This window comes from Drosophila elegans, unplaced genomic scaffold (assembly GCF_018152505.1).
Source record: "Drosophila elegans isolate 14027-0461.03 unplaced genomic scaffold, ASM1815250v1 contig_476, whole genome shotgun sequence".
Classification (NCBI taxonomy): Eukaryota; Metazoa; Arthropoda; class Insecta; order Diptera; family Drosophilidae; genus Drosophila; species Drosophila elegans.
This window is the reverse complement of record NW_024545863.1, coordinates 16,773,814-16,792,436: the sequence shown is the minus strand read 5'-3', so window position 1 is coordinate 16,792,436 and position 18,623 is coordinate 16,773,814. Positions and strand designations below refer to the sequence as shown.

Below are 18,623 nucleotides of genomic sequence, written 5' to 3'. Positions count from 1 at the left end.
CAACCACCACTTGTACATTTGCTAACCCAACCCAAGCCACAAGATTCTTTGAGGCGCGAGTCCCTTTAAAAAGGATCGCGCTTCTGCCCGTCGTCGATCTGTGTAATAACAAAATCTTTTTTCTTTTGTCTATTTTCTTTCACATAAAAATCAAAACAAATATTACGTACACTCTTAACTGCGCTTGCTCCACTCATCGCCAAATGTCCTATACGAATCGATAAAAATTGTACGAATACGTATGAAATTTGATATCCTTTCGAACCGAAACCGATTGAAAACGAACCGTACACCAAACCGTAAACTTGCCCCGATCGAATTGAATTGAATTGCATTGAATTGAACATTGAACATTGTGCGACAACAGCCACGTTCAAAATGGCATTCTCCGTCGAAGCCCAAACCAGCCAAGCCAGGCCCAAGAGCGAATCAAACAACAGCATCCCAATCAACCAAGAGCAGAGCCACATCAGCAACACCACCAAGAGCAACCCCCAGAGCAACGCATCCTATTCTACCAGCAGCGAGAGCAACAAACGGGCCAACACCAACGAGGAGGGCTACCGAAAATCCCAGAGATATAATATTGATGATCCAGGAGCCAGCACGAGTACAGGCGGCACCCACATACGAGGCGACAATCCAGGAGGCCAACCCAACGTCCCAGGATCCAGCGGCTGGCGCGACAAACTTGTGGCCCAATTGCTCCTGCTCTCAGAGGAGAACGAGGCCAACGGAGCCTATGAGGGATTCGCCTACGTCGACGATCACCACAATACCGATCGTGATAGACAGCAAACCAAATCCCAGAATACTGCTGATCAGAGTGCCCACAGGCAACAGCAGCAACAACAGCAACAGCAGCAATCGCAGCGGGACAGAGCACAGAACGCCTCGAACTCGCATCATAAGAATACCCTTTTTACCAGGGTCGGTACCAACGCGTCCGCCAGCCAACCAGGCCTCGCCTGCCACGAGTCCTTTAGTAAATCCGATCGCTTCGGAGAGGAGATCCCGTATCTCAACGTATCACGCAACTGGGACGCCAACATCCCGATCGCAAACAGACACGGTGGCAGGTTTACCGACTACGGCAATGGTGAACCAAACGGTCCCGGTTTCGTCGAGCACGCCTCAGACACAGACCCTGGCAGCCATGGCTGGTATCCAGTTGACAGGTGCGGACGAGCCGCCATCCCGCCGGGATATGAGTGGAGCAATGCCTACTGCCACAGTTGAAGAGATAGACGTTCCGGTGTTCATTGATGGTGAGTACTGTGTTTTGTGTGTGTGTTGCCTGTGTACCCAGCACTCTCTCATTACTGTTGCTTAACGTAAACTAAACACAAAGCGAACAAATGATTCACAATCAGTTGGAGAAAGAGTCAGATAGCAGGCATCGAGCATGGACCACGATCCCAAGGATCTGGCGCCGTTGCTCTGCCAAGGACGTCGAGGTACAGTCACCACGTAGCGGACGAAGGCGAAGATCACAGTGCAATGACCCATTGAAGAAACGAGTGAGAGATTGAGGGGGGTCAGGGGGCCGAAAGGCGCCCCCTCTCCGCCCCTGTTGTCGGTAAATGGCTACGTAATTACTCATACGACCCATATCGCCAAGATATTCGGTCTATGTACTTCCATTTATCGGTCACTTTTTCCACAAATGTTTCTAACACTTTTCGTATTCATTTATTTACTTTGTTCCTAAATCAAGTCGTCATAGATCAATACGTCATAGATCAATACATCTTCAATTTAGCAATTATATGCTATTTACTAACTTATAGGAATCTTGCAAGAATTCAAGCAGTTTGCCCCTCCCTAAATATATATTCTTTCTTACATTCATTACTGTTTAAGCTTATTAATGAACCTTACTAGTTTACAAATTTACTAAGGGGGCCTTTAAACGGGTTGTTAAACCCGTTGAATTTTCCTAATCAAGAATATTAATATTATGTCTGAGAATGAATTGAATTTAATAGCATTTAGTTTAGTGGAACAAACTTTAAAATTCGATTTTTTCTACTTATTTGAGGTCGCTTAACATTGTGAACTTCCCTATAAATTTGCAAAGAACCGTTTTAGATAGCCGCCCATAAAATTTGTTGCCCAATTTAGCAATATAAACTATTGTAAACTTTTTAAGGTGGATAGTAGCACTTACCTTCTCCAAGATTTATTAACAGATGAATTGGCTGTCGTTTACATTCAGATTTCCGTTTCTTAAACGTTTTCCGTTTTTTTTTGCGTGTTTTTTCGATATTTGTTTCACTTTTAAGATCTCAAGGAATTTTTGCATAGCAACAATACATTATCCGACACTATTTTTTGATTTTTCGTTTTTTTATTTTAATTTGTTACAAGTCTTATCTCTCGGTGACTGGAGTGAATCAGTCTAAACACCATCTCAAACTAATTGCGCAGTTAAACAATATTCTGGTGTCTTAGCGACAGCACCCGTAGAGCGTGAATAAAAGCGATAACCAACAAGAAATCGTTTATATTTGTATATGTATATTATCTTGTGTAATGACATCAACTGATACATATTTTGTTATGTGTTAGCATGTTAATACATATGTGTAATCCATTGGAGTGCATTGTCCAATCAGAAACAAAGTTCATTTCATACCACCAATTATTTATACGTATGTATGTATGTACATATGTATGCAAACAATTTTTGCCCTTTAGATGCATTATATTTGTGAGCTTTTCCAGTTCTATTTGTTCCCGACTTTTTATTGTATTTACTTCTGTTTTTTTTTTTTGTTTTTGATATGACATATTTAAAGTTACCTATAAGTTTTCGCGTTAGGTTAAAATTGTATTCGAATTTTCATGATATTCCGTATTATCTGATTAAACTGATTCATAGCTTTTTTTAAGGACAAAAAATTTGTTATTTAAAGATATCGCAGTTTTCTTTTTGATAGCTTGTGATTAGATTTGCAATAGTGTGTAATTTCGTCCAAAAAAGGTATTGTTTTTTAGCTTGTATAGCCTGTGACGTCAGAATCGAGAGAGTGCAACAGCTGATTCATGACCCAAATTTTCGCAGCACGTGTTTCTAGCCGGCAATTGCAACATTTTGTCTACATATTTACTGACACATGTCTATACATATAGACAGATTTTTAAAGAAGTTTTTGTTATAGAAAGTATTAGGTGTTATTAAATTAATTTCAAAATTTTATTGTTGACAAGTACGCTGGACTTTCTAGGGTTTTTCAAATTTGTTGTGAAATTCAATCAGAATGATCCGCAAAAATGAAGAGAGAGAGAGGGAGAGAACTAGTGACTATAAACACAGACACCTGTGTGATGGGGGTGTGTGAGTGCTCTCTACAGACTCCTCGCTCCAGTTTCCTCTCGCTATCTTCCTCTCGCGTCTGCTTTCGTTCGGCAGTGGAACCGCTCGAGCCTCTCTCTCCGAAAGAGATAGTTATATTTGCCGACACGCAGGGGAAATGTGTTTCACACATACAATTAAACTCGCTCTCTTACTTTTGTTTTTGGCAAAATGCATTGCGTATACGCACTGTTGCGGCTTAAAGTAAAACTTCTTAACCAAAAGTATGTTGATTTTAAGGTTTTAGTTTACTCTCTTCGGTTTCTTGCAGTCTTTTTACGCGAAAATCTAAGCTCATGTTTAAAAAAGCAGATATATATATTTCCAGACGATCTTGTCAGGCTCTTTCGATCGTTTCATGCACTTTTCATTAGAGAAACGCATTGCCTTAAATGGTAATAATATATTTTCGCGAACCTTCTTCGCTCTGATGAAATTCGAGTGATAATTGTATTGGTGCATTCCAAACGGTTAACTTATTTTCGACGGCCTATGGCGGTCAAAAATCTATGTAATTGGCAGAAGAACACTACGTTGGGGAGAAAACGCCGACGCCGGCGCAGAGAATAGCCTCTCGCTCTCACCTTAGTGCATATACTTGCTTTGAGTGTGAGCGGAACGACCCGACTTGTTGCGCAGTCAGCTGTTGGTGTAGGGCATGCGCGCTGGCTCTCTCGCTCCCGCACACTAAAGCAGGGGCGATGATATTGCCGGCCTGTCGTAGTCTTCAGATATAAGTCGCGGTCCGCAACCTCGCAGTTTGTTTTCAATCGTTGCAGCGTCAAGTGGCCTTTTTTAATCAGCGGATAATATTAAACGCGCTATATCAAATAGCCAGCTAAAGGTGAATATTATCTGGAACTTAAACTAAAGCCATTTTTGAATTTTTATTTTTATTCATTGGATTAGAATTAGTTCCAGTTGTGGGCAATTCATTCGTCTTAAAATTAACCATTGTTTTTGTTTTCTCTATGCATTTTTTCTCATTTTTAGATTTACATATTTTATTTTGATATAATTCTTGTTTTTACACTTGAAATCAAGAGTGTTTGAAGTCATCCCCTAACATACACACGCACACACACAAGTGTGGGCAACTCAAGCAGGAATGATCATGTTCGGTTTTCATGTGGTTGTTGTCAGTCGATGGGCCCCATGCGTCATTGTGTGGGGAAGCCGGTGTCTTTTCTATGAATGTGTGCGTGCAAGGGGAGAGCGAAAGAGAAACACTGAAGGAATTTTGTTGACCAAAATCGAGCGTTTAACTTCTATTGGCAAAAAGTAATGACAAATTGATTTTTATATATATTTATTTTTTGTAGATATACATATGTACATACATATGTAATCCAGGGAAACACTAACAAATTAGCATATCCACGTATTTTGACTGCTAGCTTAATTACATTATTTTAATTGTTAGCACATATTTAACAAACATTGTTTTATTATATTTTAATCACACACATTTTTGTTATTATTAATTTCCCATTTCACTTGCATTTATTTAGTTTGTCCCATTCTCTGTTGTTGTTTTCCCTTTTTGTTTGATTTTTCTCTCGCCGCTTTAATTTCACAATACCAACGTGCGAACGAGACAACAAGTGAGTCAGCTCGAATAGTTTGAAAAACGGGCACCAAAAGCGCTGTTGCGTAGCGTGTAAAATGAAAAAGTCGAGTAAAACAAAACGTTGGCGCTGCCATGGCATAGTACTGCGGGAGAACTTGGAAACTTATAAGTAGCGACACTGTGTAGAATCAATATGGCGTAGATAGTGTGTATACTTACATGATCTTGACAATTGTTTAAAACCATTTGAATAATAATTTTGAATTTAACAGTTCAATTTGAATAATATTTTGTATTTATTCTAACAATTTACTGATATCTCGCCCCTTTCTCCAAACCAACAAAATTGGGTACCTAGAAATTAAACAAATTTACACGCACTCATTTAGTCCATTAGTAAATGCTCAATACTAATAAGGTTTTTTTGTTTGCCACAGAATACCTGCAAGATATAGAAGCTACTACATCGACGTGCAGCAGCGAAAACGGAAAGGAGATTTTTACTGAGACGGATATTCTTGACTTTGATATAAACATGTTTGCCGAGGATCTTATTGAGCTTGAGGGCAAGGATCCCTTCAGTCCGGCGATGGACGAGATGAACAACGACAACCTAAACTTCTTACATTTGGATGACCTGCCACTGGCCAACGAGGAGGAAACCCTGGACATAGGGTCCATGTTCGGTATTGATATCAACCAGGAGCAGGACCTCGACCTCATCACCATAGTGCCCGGTTCGCAGCAGCAGCAGCAGCAGCAGGCCATGCTAACCAACTCCCAGGACCCCTACCTGTGGAACTTCTCGCAGGCCACATCCACATCCAGCAACACCAAGTACATCACGGAGGAGCCCCTGCTCTCCGACCTGGCACCCTACGACACCAGCAGCCTCTACGGCTGCAGCCAGGAGACGCTCGGCTTCGGCCTTGAGGAGGACGTCAAGCCCAGCGGCAGCTTTGCCAGCAGCGGCGGCGACGTTGCCGTGGCCATCCCAGCCCCCATCCCCCACCCCATCATCTCCGCGCTAAAGCGTTCTGCTCCGGCCCCCGTGGTCGAGCTGCAGTCGATCAAGCGCAGCCGACTGGCACTCGTGATCGACCAGCAGTCCACGCCAGCATCCAGCCCGAGCACGCCCGAAATCATTGAGCATCTTCTGGATTTCGATAGGGTAAGTTCTTGTAAAAGTCGAATCGACACAGAGACCTTAAGGGGTTGTATACAGTTAGAATTTAAAAAAAATCGGTTTTATTTTATTTTTTTTAGTGTAGGATGAATATTTTCAAAGTTGCACGACAATTTTAAGAGGGCGTTTCAGAGTCTTCAAATTAAACATGAGCTTCTTAAGTATATTTTTTAGAAATGAATCAATGATTGTTCTCACCGAAAAAAATTTTTTTTTTTTAATTAAATTCCAAAATTTTGTGTAAAAATGATTTTTTTTTTAGTAAATGTTATTTTGCTTATCCCTTTGATTAATTACTAGATTTAACATTACTTTAACGAAGTCTGTTTGGTTTTTAAATATCGGAGATACAGTGGTCACCGCATAGTCTTTTTTGAGAGGATCTCCTTTCCAAATAGATAATTTCCTATTATTAAAATAATAAAATACAGTTAAAAGACAGCATAATATGTGAACAAATTTGTGCATCAATAAGTTGAAAAGTTTTGCTCAGAAAAACCTTCTAACTGTATATAGCCCCTTAAAAATCGATTCCTCAATGTGATCTATGCAGTTAATCTTTAGAAAACCTTATCTAATTTATTTACTTTCTCCCATTTACAGCTCGAGGCAGCCAACACCAGTACCAGCACCACCATCAGCAACAACACCATCACCCAAGCAACAATCGTTGAGGATCTACGCAGTGTCGAAGAGGAGACCACCATCGACTTCTCGCCGCCGAACACCCCGCACAGCAACTACTCGGCCACCTGCAGCAGTGCGGCGCCCACCTGCCAGACGGGCTTCGGTGGCTTCCTCACTGCCCCCGCCTCGCCCGCCTACTCCGTGGCCAGCACCTCCCTGTTCAGCCCCTCGCCGTCCGGCGGCTCCTCCAATGGCAAGCGGAAGCGCGGCCGCCCCGCCAAGGAGCATGCCGACGGACCCGATCCGGAAATCATGTCGCGCATGAACGGCGACGAGCGCAAGGCCTACCAGGACAGGATCAAGAACAACGAGGCCAGCCGCGTATCGCGCCGAAAGACGAAGAAGCGCGAGGAGGAGGAGAAGAGCACCGAGGACGAGCTGATGGCCGAGAATCTGCGCCTGCGCACCCTGGCCGACGATGTGGCGTTCCAGGAACGCAAGTTCAAGAAGTACCTGATGGAGCGCCAGCGCAAGAACAGCACCTACGTCAAGCAGGAGCAGCATTGAGATTCTCGTAGCCATACACTTAATACCTGCCGATTGCCGCATATTGCGGCGGATAGCCTTAGTCCGAGGACCCCTCGTAGTCATCCATTCGTTTAGTTACTTAAGTTGTCGTTGGAGAAGAAGAGAGAGAAGAAGTCGAGAAGCAGAAAACCGAAATCCAATTTCCATCTGGACATCGATCCCATGCGATGCGATGTAAAACGTAAAACATTTAAGCCACTTATTAGGCATAGAGATGGCGCCCATATTGCGCGAGAAGTGTTTAACTATAATTCTATTATTATTATTATGTTTGAGAAATCTAAAATTTTAACTCGTTTTTTTTACCCACGTATATGTTTTTGTCCTAAGTGTAATCAGCAAAGCAAAAAAATCAGAAAAAGCATAAAAAAATGATTACGATTTCGTTTATTTTAAACCCCATTGATGAACAAAAATGTCAACAAAAAAATGTGCTATTGTTAAGAACAATGAATTGTATATTTTACACATATGAAGATATATAACCGTAATCGTTTAAATAAAGAGCATGTTCCAATGAGCATGACAAAGACAAATTATGTTGTATTGACTTGAAGGGCTAGCCACAAATCACACCATTAGATTTACCAATTTTAAACCTTAATTTACTTTGAGAAATTCTGAATAGAATTCAATGTACAATTTTTATTACAGCCAGATGCGGTCACAGATTACAGACAAAATTCGATTTTTCTGTCATTTATTACACTTTAAATCATATTTTTGTAAACGTACTCTATGATCGTAAACTAAGAATTGCACCAACTTAAAATTTTGTTCAATTGCCAAACGGAATTAACTAAATAAGCAAAGCAACAGGTTTCGAATAGACTCAATTGGAATTGGGATTATGACCCCAGAAAAAACGACGACAGGGACACGACAACTTCGCGATTCGAGATTCAGCCAATTGTGCGGGTGTCATTCACGGCAATTACCTTACCACTTGCTTTTGAATTTACGGGGGCAGTGCAATTTGCTAGAGGATTGTTGCGTGTGGTGGCAGTAAATTGCGCTAGCTGCTGCTGTTCGGTAAACATTTGAAGTGGCATCGCGCGTCGTTCTCGGGGTAGTGGGCTTCAAAACAGCGAATAACTTACGCCTCCTGCTCCTTGGATCCGTAATTGTAGTGGAGGAAGCGCATTCCCTGGATCGATTGGGCGGTGGCATTGGTGGCGTGGCAGGCGAAGAGCAGCCAGTTACGGGGCTGCACCTTGTAGGCGAATCGCATGAAGATGCACGAGTAGAGGGTCAGAGCTGGAATATATTCAAAATTAATCATTTGAGGGAGATTTAATTAAATATACACAGAGAGAAAGAGAGAGTTTAGCTGAATTTGTTAGGCTTTCTTATCCAAAGATGCTGGAGTATCATGATTCTTATGGATCGTTAAGATCATTTTAAAGTTTTACAGATGGATGATTAAAAAGAAGTTGTGTAAAATGTTCTAATGGAAGGGCATGCTCATCTCAGATGATTTAGCACATTAATTGTGCCTGAAATCAGCTTTAACATTATATCAAACTATAGCTCGTTTTCTCTCTGTGTGGTCTTATCGGCAGCCGTTTCGACAGTTTCCGTAACTGGCTTATCAGGCCATATAGAGTGATTTGTTTAGGACATATCACAGCGGCACTGATAACGACATCTTTGGCAGAAACTTTCGATGTGTTTGGCGTTCAGATTATGGCCAAAATCCAGCTGATTTACCCTACCCAGTGTCATTTTGCCGGAGATGAACTTGGGACTCTTCTGTGTGTCGGCAAGAGCAGCGATCGGAATACCCCAGTTGGCCACCGGTCCCCAGAAGTGGGTGCTGTGGATTGGAAAAGCATCAGTACCCCAAGTTATGATTGGGAATAATAGACATACGAACCTCAAGAAGTAATCCCGCCACTCTTTGGAGGATGCTGTGGACATGGTTCGCCTGATCGACATGATGCTACCGACTGCTAATTGAAAATATCTAACCCGGAATATTAATCAGACGCGCACCTGACAATAATTTAGATTAGATTGTCAGTGTCGCGCAATATAAATCCGAAAATCCCCTCAAGGTCTTACAGGTTGTTCGCTGTTGTTGTTGTTGCTGTTGTTTGTTTACTCTGCCTGGACAGCCTTGATTTCGAAAACGATGAATTTGGAGCTGCAGGCCGCGTTGCAGTTGGGAGAAGATACTAATTGCACAAGCTAAGATTTGTTTTTTTTTTGTTTATGTGTCGGCCCTGTCGCTCCGAAAGTTATATAAAAATTTGTGAAACGAAAAGCGAAACGAGTTTGCTCTGCTGCGTCGCAGTTGCGTCGGGCTAATCGATAGTTCGTGCCATCGTTAGGCAGCAAGGGTCACACTTAGAGGTGGACCAAAATTGATGCGATAGTTTTTAATAGTAATAATAATTTTATTTCAATAAAATTAATCAATTAATTAATTCAGAGATTTAGTCGTTTGGGAAATACCCAAAAAGTAAATGTTTTTAACTTTAGTTGCTGTTTATTTATTTCTTTTATTTTATTTTTATTTAATTTATTACCAAAAATCCTTTACGTTAGACCGTTTCACTGGGATGTAGTCTTTTTAGAATTTATTTTAATTTAAAATTTAATTTTGTGGTGTGGTTTATACAAAAAAATTAGACAGGACAAGATATTTACGTTTCACTGTATTAACCCTATCAGTAATTTAAAATTCTTAAGATTTTACTTAGCGGATACTTTAACCAAAGCATCGTGAGTGAGTGTCATGGCAGCGAGTCGATCTGTGCCCGACAAATACTGAGTGCTGCGACACGCGAGCTTCGATCACGATACTATTGGTGAAAGGCTTTTCCCTCCCTATTTCAGCCGAAAAGCGAATGCTTGATGTGCATTAAGCTGGAAAAATACGCCTAATTAAAATGTGCATTTATAACGCATTTGCTGAAGTGCGGGCGCCACAGTTTTCAAGTGCATAATCCACCACGCGCTTCCGCTCTCCAGTTAATTCCCGCTCTTCCGCCGCACCACCCGCTCTTCAACGCAGGACGAAGAGAATTGGGGCGATGGTTTCTGCGCCGACAGCCTGCGCCTGAGTCCTTGGCCGCGCTAGCAGAGGACCAAAGCAGCAGCAGCAGCAGCAGCAGCAGCAGCTCCAGCATCCGAGGACCAAATCCGAAAGCGAAACTCCGGCTCAGTGTGAATTTGCGACTCGAGAGCGACGGCGGCTCAAAGGAAACTTGGCTCGGTAAATTATCCCAAAAGGATTCTGGCAGCAACAACCACATCCTCTGGCGAAACAACAAAGTGTAACGGCATAGGCAAATGGAAAATGCCTCTGCCGACGTCGCTGCCAGCTTGTAATCCCCGAGTGTGTGTGTGTGTGTGCGTGTGTGTGTGTGTGCGTGCGAGTGTTTATGTGTGGTCAGTGTGCCGTTTTGCAAGCATTTTCCATGTGCGGTCCTTAAGAAAAGCGAAAGAAAATACGAATTGTGACCAAAGGCCAACTTGAAGAATAACCAAAAACAAAGCAAGAATTTTATTTTCAATGAAAAAATAGAAATGTCTTTAAAATATCATATTGACAACGCGTCATCAGTGGCCGCAGCCTCTGGAAATCTAAAAAAAAAAAACCCCTTTAGACAAAGCCAGAAAAATCAATCTCTCGCTTAATGTGGGAGTTGTGCTTTTCTTTTTTATTCCCCCCCATCGAATTTGTTGCTAGTTAGCGTGAACTTTTCGTACATTTTCTCCAGCAAGTCTGCCAAAAACGTTTTCAACGCGAGAAAAAATGAAAAAGTTTAAGAGAAAAGCAAATGAGCCGCTCCCAAAAAATTCGAATTTATCAACAACAACAAGAGCAAAGGCAGGAAGAAGCAGCAGAAGGAGGAGGAGAAAAGGAAGAAAGAGCAACCACAACAACAGACAAAGAAATGCGAAAAAGATAATTCAAAATCAAAGAAACATAGTATTGAGCAGCTAAACAAGCTAAGAAATATTTTCAAATTAAATTTTAGGAGTTAAAAAAAAGTAAATCAAAAAGGGTTAATGAAATATAGTACATGCCAAGAAAGATGAATTATAATATTTAATGATTTATGCAAGATATAAACTTATTTTGAGCAATGAATAGTTATCATAAAAGGATTTCATTTTAAGAGTTATAATAATAATAAAATCAAATTCACAAAAAAATGGTTAGAAAATGTTAAGCAAGAAAAACATATACAAAAGAAGAATATAAGAAGATAATAGGGAAAATAAGGAGAAACTCAGTAATGAGTAATGATATTCGTTTGAGGTTAAAAACTTAAAACATAGACCCCTTATATGACGACCTATTTAGCATCCCTGGAAGGTCTTTGTCGTTAGCTGGACGATTGTATTTTTCCTGGGCGAGATTCTCGATGCTCGATGCTCGATGCTCAATGCTCGATGCTCGCACATAATTACTTGCTCCTGGTGGCGCATTTCCAAAATGTCCCCAAAACGGCTCAATTGAATAAGTGCCAAATAGAGGCAAATAGCGCTCCTCAGGCCCACTTAAGCGCACTAATCCGCTGCGACTAGTTAAAGTGTCCGAATCTAAATCTGTTCACTTGTTTGCTGTTGATTCAATCAAGCGCAAGACAGCACAAGCACCCACACCCACACCGACACCCACACCCACACCCCCAACCCCATTCGCACAAGAGCAACAACAATGCAGAGAGCTCAATGCAAATTGAGTTTATTGTTCGGTCAATTGAGGAGAATTTGCTTAGGTGCCCTGCCAGCACTCGTAAGACATTTTATGGCCCGTAAGCAGATGAGGTGATTTGCGTTTAGTTGCCCGCCTGCCAGCCGTGCGAGGAGTTCAAAATCCGAGATCCGAGATCTGAGATCCGTGGAATAATAATAATAGCTACGGCTAATAGCTATGGAATCCAAATCCTTTGATTTCCCCAGGAAAGTGTCTCGAGTGTGAAATGCCAAGTTGAGAAGTAAAGAAAAACCAAGCAAGGCCCAAGTGTAAACCAAAACGTATACAACAAAAATAAATACAAAGCAAACGAAAGTGTTCAGCAACAAACATTCCTCGCCCGGTCACTGGATCAGGATATAAATATAAATATAAATATATATACACATATATAGCATAAGCATCGGGATTTCTCAAGGACCCACTGACTGCAGCCTGCACACAGATGCAGCCCTAAGTAAGTACGACTGTAATTAGCATTAGCATAGCCACTAAGTCGACGGCCGAGTGCTTTTCAGTTCAGTTCAGTTCAGTTCAGTTTAGTTTAGTGTTCAGTTCTGGCTTTTCCGACCAAAAGGGCGTGTGTTGTGTTCTCGTCTCTCAGCATCTCTTTTTGCCTTTGTGTGTGTGTGTGTTGTGTGTGTGAGTTCTCTCCTCGTTGTTGTTGTTGTTGTTCTTGTTGTCGTTGCTGTTGGCTGTTGGCGTTTTTCATTGATGTTGATGGCCTGGTACATCATCAACTTGCTGCTCGGCTGCGCCTCTTTACTTTGTGTGTAATAAAATTGATGATAAAATAAAAATGGATAATGGGCGATTTTCGGTCTTCGTATCCGTCTTCTCGGAGAGTTTTGAGCGGAGAGCCATCAGCCATCAGCCAACAGCAAACAGCCATCAGCCAGGAGTCAAGAGTCTGTTGTTTACCGTCTCTCATTTTTGTGGTTATTCACCAACACACACATAGCACTCATTTCTCTTTTGTCCACCACCACCAGCACACACTCTTTCTCTTCGGCTCTCTTTCTTTGTGCTAGTGTGTTTTTTTGTGGGTTAATTGTACGTGTGTGTGTGTTTGGGGGGAGAAGGGGCTGCATCCTGTGGCTGATAAGAATGCTGCACAGTTGTTAATGGTTCTAAAAGCCTGCCTTCAAATTGCAACGTTTTCATCGCGATAAAATACAAATAAAAAGCACACACTTCTGCAGGAACACTAATACATTTTCGATACGGTAGAACTTTCATAAGTGTCGCTTTTTAATCCCGCAGTATATATCAAAAGTGAAATTATTTGTAGGGATAGGCTACTCTTATTATCCATTGCTTCTTAAGACATATTTGAAACATTTATAAGCGGGAGCGAAAATAAATGTTGTATTTATAATAAAAAAATTTAATGCATGTAATGATAATGATCAAAAATTTTAGATAATACTATTTAAAAAAATTTAATTATATATTAGACTGCTGATTAAGGCAGGAATAGGGCATTTTAAGTACCCCAATTTATCAAACAAATTAAATTATAAATTAATAGAGTTTTAAAAAAAGGTCCCGAAGTATTAATAAGTTAAGAGAGATTAGGTATTATAAATAAAATGTTTATAGTTTAGCTTAGGGTATTACCTTACAATGCCTAAATTAAATAATGATTCGTAAAACAGAAACATAATAAATAAAACTATGTATTTGCTTATTTTTACATGCACTGAACTTCGATTTAAAAAAAATAAACAGTCAAACTCATTCAATTGTCAGATAATTTTGATTTATATAACAAATGTAAATATTACACGGCATTAAGAAAACGTTTTGTGTTAAAATCTAAGAACTTTCACAAAAAAAAATTCTACACAGATTATAGCTAAAGAAATGCGCAAAATGTAGTAGCTATTAAATAATGGAGATAAGCCCAGATAAAAACGTGGCATTAGACTGAATACAGGGGGAATAGCTAGCAATAGGACATTAAGGGAGCACACGTTCCGTCTTGGCCTGAGCCTGGCATAATTTGGCCGTCGTATCGTATTTAGCCGGGTTAATTACCGAACATTGTGTTGATGGCTTAAGCGTTTCATGGGGCGCCATAATGTGGCTGGCGTGTCCTGGAGGCGCTTTTTAAAACGCTACCAATTGTTGTCCTGCGCGGCATTGTTGTTGTTAGTGTTGCTGTTGGCAATTGCAGATTGCCCGCAATGGTTTCTTGGCCGCATTGAGACTTCCGGGGCTGATGCCGTAGAAATGACTGCGATAAGGTTAAATATTTAATAGGATTCCCGGCTCCTTCAACTCTTCCTCCTTCGCTCTCAGATAATTTCTCTAGCGACAACTGTCTGTCTGTCAGTCAGTCAGCTATGTCCCTGTTCTCCGTCTGTCCCTGTCACTTTGGAAAAGTTTTGCAGCTGCCTGAGCTTTTGTTTTTGTGTGTTTCCTATTTTTTCCTGTTGGCTTAGCTCCTTTTTGCTGCTTCCCTCTCGACGACTATTGGTGATGGCAGCATTTTAGAAATAAATTAAAATTTCATTTAAGTGCCTTTCAGCTGAAAACTTTCTTAATTACAAATGTTTTGTTGTCTGTTTTTGTGTCACCCACACCCATTACACCCCCCCCCCCCCCCAAAAAAAAACCCCCCCAATGTCTGTCAATCGATGGGCGTTAAGTGTTCTTTTGCATGGACAGTTCAAGGTTAATCTGATCCCCCGTAACGTGTTTCGATGGGCCAAATGTGTCAAGGAGATGGTGGTGGTGTTTGAGCGCCCAAAGATCTCTCGTCCGAAACTGCACTTCAGATAAATTGCCTGCAAATGGCCGCAGCCAACACAAATACGTATGAAAATAAAAATATAGACAAAGGACAACGCTGGCATATCTTAGTCATGAGCAGGTGCCCCGGCACTCGGGCAGTTGCATGCAAAAATAATCAAGCACAAATGGCACAGCAGCAACATCAAGTCCCCGCAGCAACAAGCCATGCACTCATGCCACACAAATGGACAAACGGACAAATAGACAAACGGACAAATACACCGGGGAATGAAAGAAGGAACTTTTCGAGCGCTCTTCGCATGCACTTAGATGAAAACGACAGCACCAGCAGCGTCCACAACAAAGAGCAGCAAACACAACGGGGCAGGATGAGCGAGTTGAGTTGAGTCGAGTTGAGTCGAGTAATGACAGCAGCAAAAACAAAAGCAACAGCAAGAACTGAGGCAGTCACCGCAGCGACAATGGGGCCAAGTCCTGGCCACGCCCCTCATATGCTGGCTTGTCTGGCTGCCAGTGGCGATTCAGGGATTCATTCATCCATTCATGCGCTCTGGACGACGACGGCGATGTCGCCGGATGTGTGGCAGTGGGTGGTGTACACCGAGGGAAATGCGGGGAAACTGGTTTTGGCTAAGTGCAAAGGGGTTTCCTAAACCACCGACGAATTTATTTATCCACACGGCTTTGCCCAAGTAATCAAAAGTTTCTGGAACAAAGGGCAATAAGTTCTTCAACTTCAATCATGCATGTATCAATCATGGGAATTAAATTTGCTATGCATTGCATTTGACAAATGGAGATTTAGGCATGTCATGTTGCAATCAAAAATGTTTTACTAGTAACGATATTTTCAAATTAAAATGGTTATTAGCATTGGGCAAATAATGAATCTTTACTTTTGACGTTGTTTTAGAAATTGTAGTATATTCCCGATTCTTAGGCCATTTGACGTATGTCTCTATTATCTCCTAGAAATTAAGAGTATATGCTTTGAAAATATACCAATTCGTTGCTAAAATGTTATGTTTTAGATTTAGTTTTAAGAAAGACGAAACGAAGAAGTTATACTTTTGAAATATTCCTATGGCAGACAAATTATATATGAAATTGTGCGAGCCAACTCGTTTTATAGGAGAAATAGTGATAATAGGAAGAATTTAAATTAATTAGCCAATCAACCAAAAAAACCAAACCATTTATAACATCTAGTGATAATGAAAGAATATAATTGTAATCAACCAAAAAAGTTCTTGCTTCAAATTCCTTGACTAATATTTTATTTACTAATGAAGCTAGTTACAAATAGTCAAGTGTGTCAGCTGCGAAGCTTTTCTCGCTGTGTAAGGCTTGCATCTTTGGCACATTGTTGTTGCCACTGATGCTGTAGTTGCTGCCCTTCTTGTTGGGGGAACACACTTAAGTGGTCGTTTAGAGTATGCCACGCTGTTGTTGCTTGTTTATGAATAAAAAATAGTTTATTTGCAAACCGTTTAGCCCATGGGGTGCTGGGGGAGGAGGGGCTCCTGTAAGAGCGGTCAATTAGGGAGTTTCATCGAGTTAAGCTTCCGTTTGCTCGCTAATGGACTGGAATCCACTTGCTCAGAGCCGAGGAGCTGTTTCATAATTGAAAAAGTTTTCAATAAGGCATATATAATGTGAGCCATCTAAGCCAAAATATGACATCTTTGCGCCCGTGTGTGTGTTTGTGTGTGTGTGCGGTCTTGTTTGTGTGAGACTAAGGGTTTGTGTGTGCTGGTGGCCAATTCAATTGGCAACCTCGGGCTGCAGTAAGCGCACCCGTGAGTGCCATAAGCATGCGTCCAAAGATAATTGTTACGTCATTAAGCGACTGCCTGTAAAAGGCCCAGAACAGCAAACAAAATAAATAAATAAGAGACAATCACACACGCACACATCGCCACCTACGCCCCTTAGCGCACACACACGCACACATAACTCTGGGTAAGCAGAAATTATCGTTGCCTACTTTTGTGCGCAGTTCACAATTAAATACATTGGCAGCGACATATGCGGCAAAGCGTAAACAACAAGCCAGGCCAAAAACAAGAACGACGTTTTTCTCGGCTTCGCAAAGAAACGAACCAAAAAACAAAAAAAAAAAAAAACAAAAAGGGCGGCTCAGTAGAGAGGCCACCGCTCTCTGCATGTCTATCCCAGCGACTCTTATGCCGACCAGCGCAGGCGCTCTCTCTCTCTCTCTCTCTCTGTCTCTCCCCACATCCTCCATATCCTTTCCTTACACACACACAGACACACTCACAGAGCCACAAAGAATGGTAGGCAATGTCAATGTAACTTTTATCCAGCTGCCGCTTCACTGCTTTCCTTTGGCTGCAGCGCCGCCCAGCGAGAGTGTGTGCGTGTGTGTTTATGCTCTGATTTGAATGCCACTGATAAGGTGGCATTACGCGCTCCTGCGGGCGGGAAGAAGTTAAGGGGAAGGTGGGGGAATTCGGGGAGCCTGCTTTTTGCATTATAATTCGATCTGCCTTAGTCACAGTGCCTTTGCTCGAGTGCCTGCGTTGCCCTATACACAGAAAAAATGTGTGTTTGTATTTACATTCTTAAAATGGAATTTCGACAAAAAAACATATAATGTGCTGAGAAAATCAGTATTGTAAATACATTGTAAAACAGGAGAATTCAAAGAAGCAAATAACTGCAAACACATACAATTTAAATTAAATACTTCACCAAAGTTCTCACAGCATAATATTAAATATATTATTTGAGTCACCTAACATACCAGTTATAGGCTTAGTTCAAGCAAAATATAATTTGTGTTTACATGTTTGATTATTTGTATTTATAGTTTTAAGGGTTGACTTGTTTCGTGAAAAAGGCGTTTAAAGTTTTAGACGGAGATTATTCCTGCAAGCGGTCGCTCATTAGAATGCTGTCATTAAAAAACCATTTAAAATACGTCTTTGCCTCTTTCAAAGGATTGTTTTAAACATTTTAACTATTGAATAAAGCGATAAATAAAAACAAAAGATTGCCAAAGGATTATAAAAGTCTCTTTCCATGAAAGAACAAATAATATTCGAAATATAATAATATAATATTGTATTTGACAGTAAACCTTTCATATAAATGAAAAAAAAGTAGATCCAACTATGTTAGCTCATAAACAAAGGCACAATCCAATGGAGTTGAAATAATTAATAATTAAATAATTAATTATTAATTATAATAAACAATAATTAATTATAAACAAATAATTAAGATCACAATAGCCAGATTTTAGAGGCTTCTTCATTCAAATACATCTTACTGAAAGCTTTAAATTCATATCATTAAACAATTACCCAAACAAACTATTTTCCTACGAATTTTAAACGCATGCTTTTTAATGCTTTTCAAAAAGAATTTTTATTTTATTTTCTAAAGTGTTTAAACCATCTATTAGCGCAAATCTACTGGGTTTTAATTTTAAAGTACATTTTTTTTTTGCTCTGCATGAATAGTTGCAGGTTGCACGTCTACCTTTGGGCGTGCAAGTTTACAATTGACTTTTAACGATTCAAACCACACACACATTCACATGCGCGCTTTAACAAGACAAACTTGTGTGCGAATTTATGTGTTATCATTTATTGTGCCTATTGTGTGAAAACGTGCGCTTGGCACAAATAGACCGACGGACAGACGCAGATATAGCCCAGCCACGCCCCAAAAAAAAAAAATCCGCACCGCCCCCTTGCCAGCTCCGTTTTGTGATAATATGCTGCGCCTTTTGTTTTCACAGCAATAAAAATTGGTTGTAATTTAGTTTCCTCCCTACGCCAGTGACTGTGTC

General features: G+C 40.7%; 3 protein-coding genes across 10 annotated transcripts in view; 2 read left to right on the top strand and 1 right to left on the bottom strand.

Moving 5' to 3' along the window:
• Positions 1–473: 473 nt before the first annotated feature.
• Positions 474–7,865, top strand: LOC108135778. The gene is made up of 3 exons (XM_017256638.2): positions 474–1,268; positions 5,366–6,099; positions 6,718–7,865. Exons 1-3 carry the CDS (start codon positions 590–592, stop codon positions 7,306–7,308), a joined length of 2,004 nt encoding a protein of 667 aa, XP_017112127.1. The 5' UTR covers positions 474–589; the 3' UTR covers positions 7,309–7,865.
• An 89-nt stretch (positions 7,866–7,954) lies between these two features.
• On the bottom strand, positions 7,955–9,637 carry LOC108135779 (mitochondrial pyruvate carrier 1). Of its 2 annotated transcripts, XM_017256640.2 has the most exons (4): positions 9,394–9,636; positions 9,206–9,324; positions 9,045–9,145; positions 7,955–8,586 (listed from the first exon to the last, which is right to left on the bottom strand). In XM_017256640.2, exons 2-4 carry the CDS (start codon positions 9,265–9,267, stop codon positions 8,426–8,428), a joined length of 324 nt encoding a protein of 107 aa, XP_017112129.1. In that variant the 5' UTR covers positions 9,268–9,324; positions 9,394–9,636; the 3' UTR covers positions 7,955–8,425. The 2 variants fall into 2 exon arrangements, with proteins under 2 accessions (XP_017112129.1, XP_017112128.1); XM_017256639.2 differs by having other exon boundaries at positions 9,206–9,637.
• Positions 9,638–10,463: 826 nt separating this feature from the next.
• LOC108135763 (cubilin) overlaps positions 10,464–18,623 on the top strand; it is a 51,413-nt gene continuing 43,253 nt past the window's right edge. For 6 of the 7 annotated variants that reach the window (XR_001773927.2, XR_001773928.2, XR_001773929.2 and 3 more), the window contains exon 1: positions 12,135–12,500. The gene's annotated coding sequence lies outside the window, so the exon portion shown is untranslated. Of the gene's footprint in view, positions 10,550–12,134; positions 12,501–18,623 lie in introns of those variants that run through there. The other variant, XM_017256611.2, reaches the window with a different exon arrangement.